The sequence below is a fragment of the Lactuca sativa genome, chromosome 4 (genome assembly GCF_002870075.4).
Source record: "Lactuca sativa cultivar Salinas chromosome 4, Lsat_Salinas_v11, whole genome shotgun sequence".
In the NCBI taxonomy this organism is placed as follows: domain Eukaryota; kingdom Viridiplantae; phylum Streptophyta; class Magnoliopsida; order Asterales; family Asteraceae; genus Lactuca; species Lactuca sativa.
Genome location: NC_056626.2, coordinates 95,337,707 through 95,353,575, shown reverse-complemented (window position 1 = coordinate 95,353,575; position 15,869 = coordinate 95,337,707). Strand labels below are relative to the sequence as shown.

Below are 15,869 nucleotides of genomic sequence, written 5' to 3'. Positions count from 1 at the left end.
TTCTTTATCTTTTACACTCTATGCAAGAAAATTTTAATTTTCCAAACTCTGGTTCTTCTAAGACTGTTTAATAAAGCATCACAGGCAATGGCGATTCAAATGGACTTTGGGATGGCGATTGGGATAAAGTGAAAGCTGACTCAGCGGTTATCCAATCGGTTTGGCGATTTGAAAAAGCGAATTTTATGGAATTGCGTGCAAAAAGGAAACGTCCTTTTTCTTTCCTGTGTCATCATCGATATGCCAACTGTTCATCTGTCAAGTCGGGCGCCATTTTTGAAATAATCCAAGATCCCAGCCGGATTTTTCTCTCTCCTCCTTGTACGTATAAAAGAAATTGGAACGCTACTCTTTAACTTTTAATCACTTACCAAATTCTTTCAAAGAACAAAGGCGATTTCTCTTACTGTTCACCATCTTCTCCAAGCTTCTACAATGGCAGACTTTTCATCAGTTCATGATACTTCTGTTCGTCAACCACTTCTCACAATCAAACCTCAACAGAACTTGATCATCGATCTCACTCCGTTTCTCTATGAACCCTACATGCTATATGATGTTGAGTGTCTCAAATACTCACCTCTCGTCGAAGCGCTGACCAAAGTCGAAGTCGTACCAATGTCCTATCTTTCCCTTTTCTATTACACTACTTACTACGACAGGGTTCATGAAAGGATTCACTTTGAAATCCACAATGAGAAGACCTCTATCTCCAAGCACCGCTTATGTGCCCTAATTGGTATTTCTCAAGAACAATCTCTGGTAAACCCTGAATCCATCACCACTGGTCAATTGTTTTCCATATTTTATCAGATAGGGTATGCTGAAACCCTCACCACAATAACCAAGTTCAAGAAGTCCTGCCTTCCGCCTCAATGTAATGGCCTTTTCACATTGTTGTTCAAAGGACTCTCCGAGCGAAGCGCCATCTCAGATGGTGCGAGCAAGTCTTTTATGACTGTGCTATACGGACTGTACCATGGGATCAATTTGGATTTTGGAACGATTATCTGGCAGCAACTCATACAAAGCTTTGTCTCTTCATCCAGGCATTCTGAGATTTCTTGTCGGTGATTTTGGTCAACCATCACCAACTGGGCAATGGACCGCCTTCATGTTCCAATCATGGCGGATTCTCTCCTCTCCTCTATTGCTAGCTTTCACACAACCAAAATCATTGTCACAGATCCCACCAAGTAGTCCTTTATTGGATCTATTCCGGAAACCATGCTCGCTTGTCTCTCTGCAGCGAGTAATGTTCTACAATAATACAGGAAGCATCCATCTTCTGGACCAAGGGAGCTTACGCCAGCCATGGTTCGCTCCATTGAAGAGGCTGACAAGCCAGTGAAAAGGGGCAAGAAGACTGAGAATCAGAAGGAGGCACCAGTTTCCAAACCAACCAAGGGGCAAACCCCCAAGAAGCGAAAGTCTGACAAGGCTGCCACATCACAGGCTCCACCGAAGAAACAAAAGAAGCCTGCAAGGAAGCTCATACTCCAATCTTCCAGTGATTCAAACTCAGAGTATGTTCCTCCCAAACACAGGTCTGCTCCTCCTTGAGAATGTGAGAGCGAAAGCTCTGATGATGTGGCTTCGGGTCGAGGTGATACTCTACCTCACTCCCCTACCCCAGAAATTCCAGCTTGCTCCCACCCTCCTTCACCTCCACCTGTAACCATCCCAGTATCCATCCCTCCAATATTTCCCATTCCAACCACTCAACCATCCACTACTATTCCCATCCCCACTCCCATATTCACAAACACTACTACCACCACTACTACCACAGGAGCTCACTCTACCGCTCCCACTCCACCTGTAACAACCGAACCCCCTGTCACAACCGAACCTCCAGCCACTACCAAACCCTTATCTCCTAGTCCATCCACAGAAACCACCCCTGTTCTAGGCGGTGAGGACTTGGAATTTGATTCCACAAATTTCAGTCCTTACTGTGTCCAGAGTGATGATGATGATGATGATGATGAGCCTATTACAAAGCGTCATCTCAAGGCAGTAAATGAAAAACTTGATCAACTGCACTCATCCTCTTCCTCTAGAGCTTACTCTGAAGCTGCCTTAACGGCCTGGTTCTCATCAGTTGTTCAAGAACACAGTGCCTCACTCTCTGCTACAACTAAAGTGATTGAAGCCTCCACTTCACAATGTCAACAACCCTCTTTTGCTGTTGAGGCTTCTACCAAGGAGTGCAAGGAAGCGACCGCAAAAGTCGATAAACTAGTTTCTGAAGCTCACCTGTTTCTAGATTCTTTGCAGGCGGCTACTAAGAAGAATGCTCAAACCATCAACGCTTCGGTGGATATCCTTTAACGGTCCCTTCTATCTGAAAGGTCCAACCTTGAAGCTGCACGCCAAGCAATCGAAGCTGCCAACGAGTCTCTACATGCTAATGTTAATGATCGCCTGACTCAAATTGAGGCAGAATTAGCTGTAGAGAATCGCATCATGGATGAGCTTGACAGGAGAACCTCACAGCTGAAAATGCAAAATTACAAGCTGCGTACTGCTACTGCTGAGCTCAATGATTTGAAGTCCGAAAGGGAGGTAATTTCGAGTTCTTCTGCTGATGTTCACTCCATCCTCCTTCATCTCATTGAAGCGCATGATCCAATAATCACCATTACAATTAGGCGGCACTTGGCTGACAAGCTCAGGCCAGCATTGGACATCCTTAGTCGTATCGAGTGTGTTCTGGTGACTAGTGTCCAGACGAAACAAGGGGGAGAGAAGGCAACAACTCAACCTCCTCCTGGACCGAAACCATCTACTGAACCAAAGGGTCATGAAGCTTCAGTCAGTAACAAGGAGAAAAAGATGAAGAAGATTGGGGAGGATGACACCGACAATGAGGATGATGTCATGCTGAGAATCCTAAAAACCCTTTTCAGAAGGCAAAGCCCTCTGAGAAAGAGCTGGAAGAAAAATACAAGAAACAACAGTTTGAGCTCGAGCAAAAGCAAAAGGAGGCGGAGCTCCTAGAAAAGAAGAAGTCCATGTTTCCTGTTTGGACTATAGATTCGCTTCAAAGGTGTGCTATTGATGAGCCCAGCATACTTTGGCTTGAACCTGTAATGTCATTTGGGCTCAAGAACTCCAAGGATGCACAGTTTGACATGCCGATCACGCGAAAGGCATTCATCTTTCACTACTTTAATTCAACTGCTGCTATTCCTTCCCCAGACCCGAAGGTAGATAGGGATTTGCTGGAGTTCTATTTGGCGTTTTCTCAACCCCAGTGCTTGACCTGGAGTTCGAAAAAGATCACTATTGTCAAGGTTTTGAATCCCTACTCAGCGGGGAAGTTTATTAATGTTAAATTCAATGTGACTTGAGGCACCAAAGGCTTAGTTCACAACTTCACCCTTGCTGATCTACCGAACCTTAATCCCCACGACTGGATACTCCTCAACAACATTAATCTGTCAAATCCACAGGAGTAGCAGCCAATAATTGACCATGTAAAGCGAATGCTTGTGTGCTACATTCACGAGGTAGCGAAGATGGACCAAGATATTGCCTCTGTCATTCATAAGCGAACCACGATTAAGACTATGAGCAAAGTAGGCAATGTCAACACTATGGTCAAGGGGAAGATTGATTCGAAGTACCATACTGTTATGTTCATCAGAGGCGAAGGTCAGAAATGTCTGTTCGCTCTCGTTGACAAACACCTCTTCTCAACTTCTTGCCTGGAGTATATCTTGGAGATCATTCAGGGGTGTGATCAGAACAGTGCAGCTGACAAGAAGTTGTTCACTGATATGCTGAGGTGGTATATCCAGTTTCGGCGGACACTTCTTGCAATAATTCCTTGTCTGTTCAAAGTAATAAAGACCGTGAAGCCAACACAGAAGAAATAATCTCTCGCCTCATTTGACGCAAAGGGGGAGATTGTTGGTCTTATTATGTTGCGTCATGGGCTCGGTCCTTAGCCCAGTTTTGATTTCCGGTTTTGGGTCTGTCCAACCGTGCATATTTTTGTTCTAGGGTTTAGTATATAAGCTGCATGCATGTAGTCTTAGATGGTAACACTTTTAATTATTTTTCCCATTGAGTTTTCTAAACCCTAGCTCGCCTCTACAGTGGAAGTTCTTTGGCGAGCTCTGCTGAGGCGTGACTCTGTTGAATCATAAGCACATATTTGATTATATTCTGTGTTCATACTCTTACTGTGTTTGTCTTGTTTGATTTTCATATACTTATCTGTGAATGATCTAAACGATCTAGAGTTTTAATTCTCATCAATTATATTGTAATCTTTTGTATATTAGGTAATGATATAGATAAGTATAGAATAGATCATAGATGCATTATCTTTGTGATAAGATCAGTTCTTAGAGTAGATTAGATGCAATCCCTTTAGTCAAGGGAATTACTTGTATAGATTAGTATGTATATACAACATTATCATAGACCCTAATTTTGTGAGTTCGATTTTGTTTCAATAGTCTTTGTGACAACCCATATTATTGGTGAAGACAAAACCCTTTCTTGGTGAAAGAATAATTTTGGAGAACTCCCTGTGTTATTTACTTTCTATTCTTTATTTTTAATGATTAAGTTTTACTTTCCTCTTTACACTTGAAGTGTATGTGATCGATACAAACCTTCAATTGGTATCAGAGCTAGGTTTCCGATACACTCAAGTAATCATGTCGAATCCTAAATCCTTTGGCCTCAACATAATTCCTCCCTTTGATGAGCACAATTTTCCTATGTGGAAGACAAATTCCATCACAATTGTTGAAACCATTGTCTTTGAAATGAGAAATATTGTTGAAAAAGGTCCCCATGTTCCTATGTATTAACTCATGGCCAATAATGCTCTCGTTGGCCCCCTAAAGCAAAAGCCAAAGACAAGTTATGATAGTGATGACAAGAGACGGCTTAGTCTTGATGTAAAAGTCAGGACTACTATTGGAAATTTTATTTCTGACCACATGTATCATCTCATACAGAATTGTGAATCAGCTCAAGAGATGATGGATACGCTGACAGTGGATTAGGAAGGCACCGTGGATTTCTAGACCACAACCATCAACAACCTCAATTGGAGATATGAGCATTTCTTTTCTCAACAAGGTAATTCACTTGCACAAACCTTCAATAGGTTTAACTGCTTGGTTAATGATATGTGCAGGCTGGAAATCGTCGAGCACTCATTTCATTTGGTCCTCAAGTTTCTCGATTCTCTTGGGAAAAGATGGGAACATCATGCTAATTTTCTTAAGAATGGTGAAAAGATCGATACCATGGATCTAAATTCTTTGTTTGGTAATCTGCAAAATTACTAAAAGGCATTTAATGGAAAACAAAAGGATCGTGAAGAATGGGTGGATATATCTGAAGATGAGCGGATGAATGCTAAGGGTCTTATGGCAATTTATCAAATGATCAAGTCCGAATCTAGGAAAAACTTTCTACCTAGATAGTGGAAGCTCTACACACTTGATCGGTTATAAGTCCCTCTTAACAGATTTTTGCAGAGAAGGGTGGTACAATGGTAACTTTTGGTGACAATAGCGGAAGAGTTGTTACAAGTGTTGGAACTTTTAAATGCATAATGATTAAGCTGAAGGATGTGTTTTTGTCGAGGTTCTGAAAGCAAACTTCATCTCCATTTGTCAACTTTGTGACGCTGGTCATAAAGTCCTTTTCAATCATCATGAGGGAAAGCTTTTTTATTCTGAAAACAAAATCGTACCTTCTTCACTAAGGGGCAACAACATTTATATGGTTTGATTTTATTGGTTTAAACATTGATACTTTATTTGTAACAACCCGATATTTCAACTCTTTGTAATGACCTAAAGAGTCACGTATTGTAACCACCTTGGGGTAATAAAATTTACTTTGATAATAAAATGCCCAAAAGGTATCTATTTAAATTCCTATTATGTTTAATATCATTAAACCGAGATCATACTTAAAAAGAATGCCCAAACCCGGCTTCGTATGTTGAAGTTAAGATTTTTCCAAGTCCGGCTTAGCAGCAGACAGCTAAAATCTCGAATCGGAGATCGAACGACTTTTGGCCGGAATGACCTAAACGAGAATCGAAGGTCTCGACAATGGTATTTCGGCGGTAAAAAGTCTGGCAAAAACCGAAGTCAGATAAAGAAGTTATGAATTTTTAAAGAAATTCCTTAAACACGACGATTTATAAAATAAATAATAAAAATAATTTCGGAATTTGCCAACGGAATCTAAACGAAAGATGTAGATCTTAGTCTCACCTACGCGTGGATATAAAGAACGTCGAAAACGGAGTTCGTATGAAGAAGATATGATTTTTTGAAGTTTATTAAATAAATTATATATAAATTTATATCAAAATCTGGTAATATCCGAAGGAGGAGTCAGCGTCCTCATCCGGGTTACGCGCTGCGTACCCTCGTACGCCCCGCGTACCCGAAGGCCTTGGTCTCGGTCCGTCCACGTCGCCCCTATGCGAAGCTACCGACCCGCCCCATCCGACCTGCCCCATCCGACCCGTCCCATCCGATCCGTCCCATCCAAAGCCGAGCCATTCGAGGACTCGCTCAAGCATGACGTACGCGTACGTGCTGCGTACGAGCGTATGCCCCGCGTACCGAGGCTTCTCAGACCCCCTATAAAAGGGATGCGAGGGTCTCCGGAAAAATTGCTCATTTCTTCTCACTTCTCTTGCGTTTTACCTCGTTTTCCGTGCCCGTTCAAACCCGAAGCGCTGGTCATTTTTGCTCAAGTCCCGAAGGTCAATTTTACTCCCGAGATTCCCGAGAATCCCGAGAAAAATCCGCTTCCCGAGACGAAACTCTGCCCGGTTTTCCATCTCGCTATCTTCAAACTTCCAAGTGAGTTCATACCCCTGCAAACACTCTTTAAATACATTTTTAAATGCTTTCTATACTCTTTAAGGGGGGGAATACAAGTAAACATATGGTTATTATTGTGTATTTCATAGAATTTCACTTTACTCGTTTTTATCAAATGAATCACTTGTGATTTAGTACTACTATGTGAAAACTCTTGTCATACTTCGCATGCACTAGATTCATACAAAGTATTTAGAAATTCCAAAGTATTCTTCGTTGCTAAACCGTTTTATACATTCTAAAAACTTATGATTTATGCTTTGTCAAACATTGTGAAAAAGGATAAACTTTGCATACAAAACTACTACTTTAATACAGACTTAGTTGAGAATCCATGAGATGTGTACATCTTCAAACACGGGCTTTTTGATAAAAGGTATCGCTACAAGTCCTGTCTATAACCAGAGTCTCCCGTACGGAGAACGTGTCAAATGTGTATAGATCTATACGGGAAGTCATGATCCCACGCCCTGACTGTTAGCTACAGTCCGTCTTTTGGGGTGACAGTTGTCATAACGCTACGACGCCTGAAGAACGTCGCTACAGGCATATTATGTTTAGTATGGTTATAAAACTCATCGGATATACAATTATTATGGTATTATGCTTTTATGAACGAGTAGCTATTAAAACTATTCTTCATCTAACAAGTGCGATCTTCGTATAGCTTTATTATATAAAACTATGCCACAACTTTTAAGCACGTCGGTTGCTTGCGATTTTCGGTCTTAGAGACTGCCAGTTATGTTAGGAAAATAAGGGTTTTTCCTGCACCTAAAACAAACAACTAATAGGAAAATAAGGGATTTTCTTGGTGCAACTATCTACAACTTATAACACGAACATTCATATGCATTTCATACTTTTATAAGAAAATAAGGGTTTTTCTTGGAAAGCACAACAAATCATATCACAACTATTAGGGAAAATATGGGATTTTCTGGATCTAATACATTCATTTTCAACCCAACGAATTATAACTCTTTTCATTTGAAAATACCGCGTTTTCTGGAAAACATACATGAACTTTTGAATGGCGTATATTTTCTCAAAACACTACTTATGAACTCACCAACTTAATTGTTGACACTTTTTCTTTGAAATAACTTGTATTCTCAGGGAACCGCTAAGCAGGTTTGGAAATCAACTTTTGAGGATTAACGTGCCGACGTTAATTACTTCTTTTGAAAGATGTTTAGGTATTTATCTTTTGAACATGTAACGAATACAATTATGTAAACATTTTGGAAACCTTAATATGTATGGTGGTGTGTACTTTCCTTTCTATGAACTGTTATGATACTGAATATGACGTCCTCCGCCCCCGAACGTTTCCGCCGTTCTAGTTTGGGGGTGTGACAGATTGGTATCAGAGCATCGTTTATAGTGAATTAAGTATATCAAAACCATTTTTGGTATACAACTATAAACACAACTGGGCAAAAACACTCTGAGTAAGAGTCACACTTTTAAAATTAAATTTATTTAGTTTTTGTAAAGTAGGCATTCATTCATTTCATAGTAATAACATGGTCAGTATCATAATTAAAACAATATAGGAGTATTATAAATAAGTTGTGCAGCACGGGTATGCCTTGGGACATGTAATCAGAACTGGGAAGAATATAGCTTGATCAACTATATTTGTCCAAGAGCTGACTAACGTATGCCAAGGAGTGTCTGCAATGGACAACAAATTTAAAAATTACCAAAAGCACATCATTACATAATTCTAAGGGAGTCTTTGTGTTGTCATCAGCTATTAAACTTAAGGGTAAATTTCATGTACTCTAGCTTATAGTCAATTCTTAACCCTATTCTCGTACAGACTAAATGGCTGGATTCCATCACCCCAATGACCCTTACTTTCCCAGCCAAGGTAATGGAGGATGGGTCGAAGAAGATTCCAAAGAAGACGAAGAGCCGATAGAATTGGATGAGGGAGATGACTCTGGTACGGATTCAGAGCCAGAGGTTATCAATCCACCGGCCCCACAACCTCCTGTCCATGTGAGGAACTTCCAAGGACCCACTCCTATGTGGGGAAGTCACCTCCACCATTGGAGCCAACAACAAAGCTTGCGCCCTCCCTACGGCATGTGCCGAGACTTTTATGATGTCAGAGGCGAGGGATCGGCAGACCGAGCACTTCCGGTCATGCTTGGCAAACTAGCCAACCAATGCTATCAATCCAGAGTTCAAGCCAACCGGATCCGCGAGATCAACGTAGAAGTGCAGGTCCACGCTTCCGACATCCGTAGGCTGGATGGAATTCAGGACCATGCCCAACTCCAATCTGAGGCATTTCAGGCACAGATGATTGCAGCCAGGGCCGGATCGGAGACTTTAAGGGCCCTGTGCTAAAAAGAAAAATGAGGCCCTAAATAGAATTTTTAATATATAAGGTAAACAAACTTAAGACGGTGAATTGTCGTTACGGAAAACTTAAAAGTAAATAAATTAATTAAAAAGGAACATATGGAATTTTATAAAAAGTTCAAGGGTTAATTATGTAACTTTTAAAAAATGATTTGCTAAACATATTGGAAGTAAGGGTTGATTATGAAATATATAGCATAAAGTAAGGGTCAAAACTGTAATTTGAATTTTAAAAATCAAAATGTCGTGAATATGAGTCGAACAGACTATCGCTTGGTTGAAAAGGAAAGACGCTTTTGCCAATTGAGCTATACACATTTTATGGAAAAATTCGAATAGTTTCATATATATTTAATTATTAAATAAATAATTTAATTAACACTCGGGCCCTATTTTTTTGGGGGCCCTATGCGGCTGCACCTCTTGCCCTCCCTTAAAACCGGGCCTGATTGCAGCCCTAGCCGAGTTAAGGGAGCAACAAGCCGCTTTTGATAGGCGTCTAATGGAATCGAAGCAATCAGATGCGGAGTCAAGCTCCAAGCGCAACCTACGTCGCAAATAGTGCTTGCCAGGATTTCAAATTTTGTTATAAATTAGGACTTCGGATAAGAATATTATTTTCTTTAAATTTTTTTGTGATCGGAGACCTTTACAAAGGTCAAAAAAGTTTTGTCTAAACTCGGATGTAACACAACTATATGTTTAATATATATAGGGCATATCTCTTTCTTGATTTAATTATGTGTAGTCCGTTCAATTCATAAGTACATCCATTCAAACGTTATTAATGAATCAAGCTCAAAACCCAGTGTTGGCCAAACCAAATTCTTAATCTATTTAAGGTAGTTAACTCAATATCATTCAACTCGCAACCACCGAAACTTATAATATCTCATTCTTCTTTTGGCAGCGCGATGCCTCCTCGTAGATCAGCACGTACCAACGCAACCCCACCACCACCTCCACCACTGACTTATGATCCGGCAATGGTCCAGGCTGCTATCACAGCAGCAGTAGCAGCAGCCCTCTCTCAAATAACCTCCAATGCAAATGGAGGTACAGGAAGCAGCACGAATCATCCCAATCGTGGTATCGGCCAGGGCCATGTAAGGGAATGTACTTACAAGGAATTCTCCAACTCAAAACCAAAGACTTTTAATGGCAGTGGAGGAGTCATTGCACTAATGCAATGGTTCGAAAAGACCAAAATAGTCTTCGAGATCTGCTCGTGCCAAGAAACAAGCAAGGTTAAGTTCGTTGCTTGCACCTTCATAGATCGAGCCCTCACTTGGTGGAAAAGCCATGTGAATTCAGTGACGCTCACTGTCGCTAACAACATGAGTTGGGAAGAACTGAAGGTTCTACTACTGGAAGAATACTGCCCAAGGGGCGAAGTGCAAAAGCTTGAGCAGGAGCTCTGGAATTTGAAAATGGCTGGATCCGATCTAGTCGCCTAGACAGCTAGGTTCAACGATCTCGCTGCTTCGTGCCCTACCATGGTCAACCCAGAATCAAAGAAGGTCGAAAGGTACATTTGGGGGTTGTCACCCCAGATTCAAGGGCATGTACTAGCTTCCAACCCTATCACCTACAACAGCGCTAAACGCCTGGCTCAACGCCTCATCGACCACGGAGTGAAACAGAGTACCATTGTAGCAACCACAAATCCACCTAGGGAGGCTCAGGGCCAGAGTAAGCCTTGGAACAAGAGGAGGGGACAAACCCTCCAGGAGAACCCCAAGAAACAACAAGTGGTAGTGACCCACGCTATTACTGTACCTACCAACTCTGCCCCCACAAGTTCATACAATGGAAAACTACCGAAATGTAACCAGTGCAACTTCCACCACCACGGTCTCTGCCGTGACCTTCAATGCACCAGGTGCAATAAGAAGGGTCATACAGCCCGCTATTGCAAAGAACCAACCCAACAATCCGCCCCCACTGCTAATACCGGAATAAGCGGCGCCTGCTTTGAGTGCGGAGGCACAGGGCACTACCGCAGGGACTGCCCGAAGGCAAACAACAGGAATACCGGCGGAAGGGGCCGAGTTTTCGCAATGGGACAAGATGAAGCCATTGCGGACCCTACTGTTGTTACGGGTACGTTTCTTCTCAATAACTCGTATGCATGCATTTTGTTTGATAGTGGAGCGGAAAGGAGTTTTGTGAGTCACGACTTTAAAGGCATGCTAAAACCAATACCACAATCATTAAGTGAACCATTCATAGTAGAAATGGCCAACAGGAAAACCGAAGGCACTAAGGAGATATATTTAAACTGCATCCTAACTCTAAACGATAATCTCTTTCAAATCAACCTCATGCCAGTCTCGATTAAGAGTTTTGATGTCATCATTGGCATGGATTGGCTGAGTTTACATCGTGCGGACATTTTATGTTACGATAAGGCCGTTCGCCTTAATCTGCCAACCAGCGAAACCTTCTTTGTCTTGGGCGACAAACCTAGTACCACTCTTAGTATCATCTCCAGTATCCAAGCTCAGAAGTACCTACGCAAGGAGTGTCACGCATTTTTAGCACATGTTGTAGATGTGAAACGCGAAGTCCAGGACGTCAAGGAGGTGCCCAACGTATGCGATTTTCCCGACGTGTTTCCCGAGGACCTTCCAGGAATACCACCCGCAAGGCAAGTCGAATTCAGAATCGATCTAGTTCCCGGAGCTACCCCAGTAGCCAAAGCACCCTATCGATTAGCCCCGACAGAGATGCAGGAGCTATCCAGCCAACTGAATGAACTACTTGGAAAAGGATTCATCAGACCGAGCTTCTCGCCATGGGGAGCACCCGTGTTGTTCGTGAAAAAGAAAGATGGATCGTTCAGGATGTGCATCGACTACCGAGAACTCAACAAACTTACCATCAAGAACCGATACCCCCTACCCCGAATCGACGACTTATTCGATCAACTCCAAGGAGCCAACTACTTCTCCAAGATCGATCGAAGGTCGGGATATCACCAGCTGCGAGTCCTAGAGAGTGATGTTCCCAAGACGGCCTTCCGAACGAGATACGGACATTATGAGTTCGTAGTGATGTCGTTCGGACTAACCAATGCCCCGGTCGTATTCATGGATCTAATGAATCGGGTATGTCGTCCATTCTTGGATAAATTTGTGATAGTATTCATAGACGATATACTCATTTATTCAAAGAATAAAGAGGAACATAGTCAACACCTGAGACAAGTCTTAGAGACGTTACGAACTGAGAGACTTTATGCAAAATTCTAAAAATGTGAGTTTTGGATTAGAAAGGTGGACTTCCTCGGTCACGTGGTCAGCAAGGAAGGAATCCACGTGGACCCCTCAAAAATCAAGGCTATCGAAAACTGGTCTGCACCAACCACACCAACTGAAATTCGCCAGTTTCTAGGTCTTGCTGGTTATTATCGAAGGTTCATCCAGAATTTCTCCAGCATCGCAAAGCCTCTTACTGCTTTAACCTAGAAATGTGTGACCTACAACTGGGGAGAAAAGCAAGATGCTACGTTTCAGACTTTGAAACAAGCCCTCTGCAGTGCACCTATCCTTTCTCTTCTGGAAGGGACCGAAGATTTTGTGGTGTATTGCGACGCTTCGAAGCAAGGGTTGGGCTGTGTGCTAATGCAGAGGGGAAAGGTTATTGCATATGCCTCACGACAACTGAAAACGCATGAGGTCAATTACACCACTCATGACTTAGAACTTGGAGCAGTGGTCTTCGCTCTTAAAATCTGGAGGCACTACCTTTACGGTACCAAGTGCACTATCTTTACAGACCACAAGAGCCTCCAACACATCTTCGACCAGAAGGAGTTAAACATGAGACAACGACGTTGGGTCGAATTGCTCAACGACTACGAATGTGAGATTCGCTATCATCCAGGAAAGGCAAATGTCGTAGCCAATGCCCTTAGTCGAAAGGAGTACTCTGGCCGAAGAGTGAAGTCATTAGCCATGTCGATCCATTCGCACCTGTCAGCGCAAGTCAAGGAAGCTCAAATAGAGGCCTTGAAACCCGAAAACGTGACAGGTGAGGCCCTTAGGGGAATGGACAAGAACTTAGAAATCAAGAGTGACGGAGCACGCTACCTCATGAACCGGATCTGGACACCCAAGTTTGGTGGGTTCAGAGAGGTAGTTATGAGCGAGGCACACAGGACCCCATACTCCGTACACCCAAGGTCAGACAAGATGTATCTAGATCTCAAACAACTCTACTGGTGGCCAAACATGAAAGCGGAGATTGCTACTTATGTGAGAATGACTGAAGTCCTCAAGGGACAGGCAAAAGAGGTATGCCGACAAGAGACGTAAACCCTTGGAATTCCAGATTGGCGACCGTGTACTACTAAAGGTCTCACCCTGGAAGGGCATGATACGCTTTGGAAAGCGTGGAAAGCTAAATCCTAGATACATTGGACCCTTCGAAATCATTTCGAGAGGTGGTCCAGTGGCCTACAAACTCCAACTTCCAATCGAGCATAACAAGGTACATCCAGTATTGCACGTATCGAACCTGAAAAAGTGCTTGTCCGACGAAACACTTGTAATTCCACTCGATGAAATCAAGCTAAATGAAAATCTTAACTTTGTGGAAGAACCCGTCGAAATCATGGATAGGGAAGTTAAACGAACTAAACAGAGTCGCATTCCAATGGTAAAAAGTCTGATGGAATGCTAAAAGAGGTCCCGAGTTCACATGGGAACGGGAAGACCAAATGCAACAGAAGTATCTGCAACTCTTCCTCAGTCCCTAAGACTTCTATTTTGTATTAAAAATTTCGGGACGAAATTCCCTCTAACGGGGGGATGATGTAACAACCCGATATTTCAACTCATTGTAATGACCTAAAGAGTCACGTATTGTAACCACCTTGGGGTAATAAAATTTACTTTGATAATAAAATGCCCAAAAGGTATCTATTTAAATTCCTATTATGTTTAATATCGTTAAACCGGGATCATACTTAAAAAGAATGCCCAAACCCGGCTGCGTATGTTGAAGTTAAGATTTTTCCAAGTCCGGCTTAGCAGCAGACAGCTAAAATCTCGAATCGGAGATCGAACGACTTTTGGCCGGAATGACCTAAATGAGAATCGAAGGTCTCGACAATGGTATTTCAGCGGTAAAAAGTCTGGCAAAAACCGAAGTCAGATAAAGAAGTTATGAATTTTTAAAGAAATTCCTTAAACACGACGATTTATAAAATAAATAATAAAAATAATTTCGGAATTTGCCAACGGAATCTAAACGAAAATTGTAGATCTTAGTCTCACCTACGCGTGGATATAAAGAACGTCGAAAACGGAGTTCGTATGAAGAAGATATGATTTTTTGAAGTTTATTAAACAAATTATATATAAATTTATATCAAAATCCGGTAATATCCGAAGGAGGAGTCAGCGTCCTCATCCGGGTTACGCGCTGCGTACCCTCCTACGCCCCGCGTACCCGAAGGCCTTGGTCTCGGTCCGTCCACGTCGCCCCTATGCGAAGCTACCGACCCGCCCCATCCGACCCGCCCCATCCGACCCGTCCCATCCGAAGCCGAGGCAGTCGAGGACTCGCTCATGCATGACGTACGCGTACGCGCTGCGTACAAGTGTACGCCCCACGTAACGAGGCTTCTCAGACCCCCTATAAAAGGGATGCGAGGGTCTCCGGAAAAATTGCTCATTTCTTCTCAGTTCTCTTGCGTTTTACCTTGTTTTCCGTGCCCGTTCAAACCCGAAGCCCTGGTCATTTTTGCTCAAGTCCCAAAGGTCGATTTTACTCCCGAGATTCCCGAGAATCCCGAGAAAAATCCGCTTCCCGAGACGAAACTCTTCCCGGTTTTCCATCTCGCTATCTTCAAACTTCCAAGTGAGTTCATACCCCTGCAAACACTCTTTAAATACATTTTTAAATGCTTTCTATACTCTTTAAAGGGGGAATACAAGTAAACATACGGTTATTATTGTGTATTTCATAGAATTTCACTTTACTCGTTTTTATCAAATGAATCACTTGTGATTTAGTACTACTATGTGAAAACTCTTGTCATACTTCGCATGCACTAGATTCATACAAAGTATTTAGAAATTCCAAAGTATTCTTCATTGCTAAACCGTTTTATACATTCTAAAAACTTATGATTTGTGCTTTGTCAAACATTGTGAAAAAGGATAAACTTTGCATACAAAACTACTACTTTAATACAGACTTAGTTGAGAATCCATGAGACGTGTACATCTTCAAACACTGCCTTTTTGATAAAAGGTATCGCTACAAGTCCTGTCTATAACCAGAGTCTCCCGTATGGAGAACGTGTCTAATGTGTATAGATCTATACGGCAAGTCATGATCCCACACCCTGACTGTTAGCTACAGTCCGTCTTTTGGGGTGACAGTTGTCATAACGCTACGACGCTTGAAGAACGTCGCTACAGGCATATTATGTTTAGTATGGTTATAAAACTCATCGGATATACAATTATTATGGTATTATGCTTTTATGAACGAGTAGCTATTAAAACTATTCTTCATCTAACAAGTGCGGTCTTCGTATAGCTTTATTATATAAAACTATGCCACAACTTTTAAGCACGTCGGTTGCTTGCGATT

General features: G+C 42.1%; 1 protein-coding gene across 1 annotated transcript; it reads left to right on the top strand.

Moving 5' to 3' along the window:
* Nucleotides 1-1,314: 1,314 nt before the first annotated feature.
* Nucleotides 1,315-3,003, top strand: LOC128133471 (uncharacterized). The gene is made up of 3 exons (XM_052770932.1): nucleotides 1,315-1,526; nucleotides 1,581-2,261; nucleotides 2,355-3,003. Exons 1-3 carry the CDS (start codon nucleotides 1,315-1,317, stop codon nucleotides 3,001-3,003), a joined length of 1,542 nt encoding a protein of 513 aa, XP_052626892.1.
* Nucleotides 3,004-15,869: the final 12,866 nt, after the last annotated feature.

What these genes read in the sequence shown, in the direction of transcription:
- LOC128133471 (XM_052770932.1), top strand. Translation starts at nt 1,315, where the DNA reads ATGGTTCGCTCCATTGAAGAGGCTGACAAGCCAGTGAAAAGGGGCAAG. An exon ending in TCCAGTGATTCAAACTCAGA is followed by an intron (nt 1,527 to 1,580) that starts GTATGTTCCTCC and finishes TGAGAGCGAAAG; the next exon opens with CTCTGATGATGTGGCTTCGG. An exon ending in CTAGTTTCTGAAGCTCACCT is followed by an intron (nt 2,262 to 2,354) that starts GTTTCTAGATTC and finishes TCTATCTGAAAG; the next exon opens with GTCCAACCTTGAAGCTGCAC.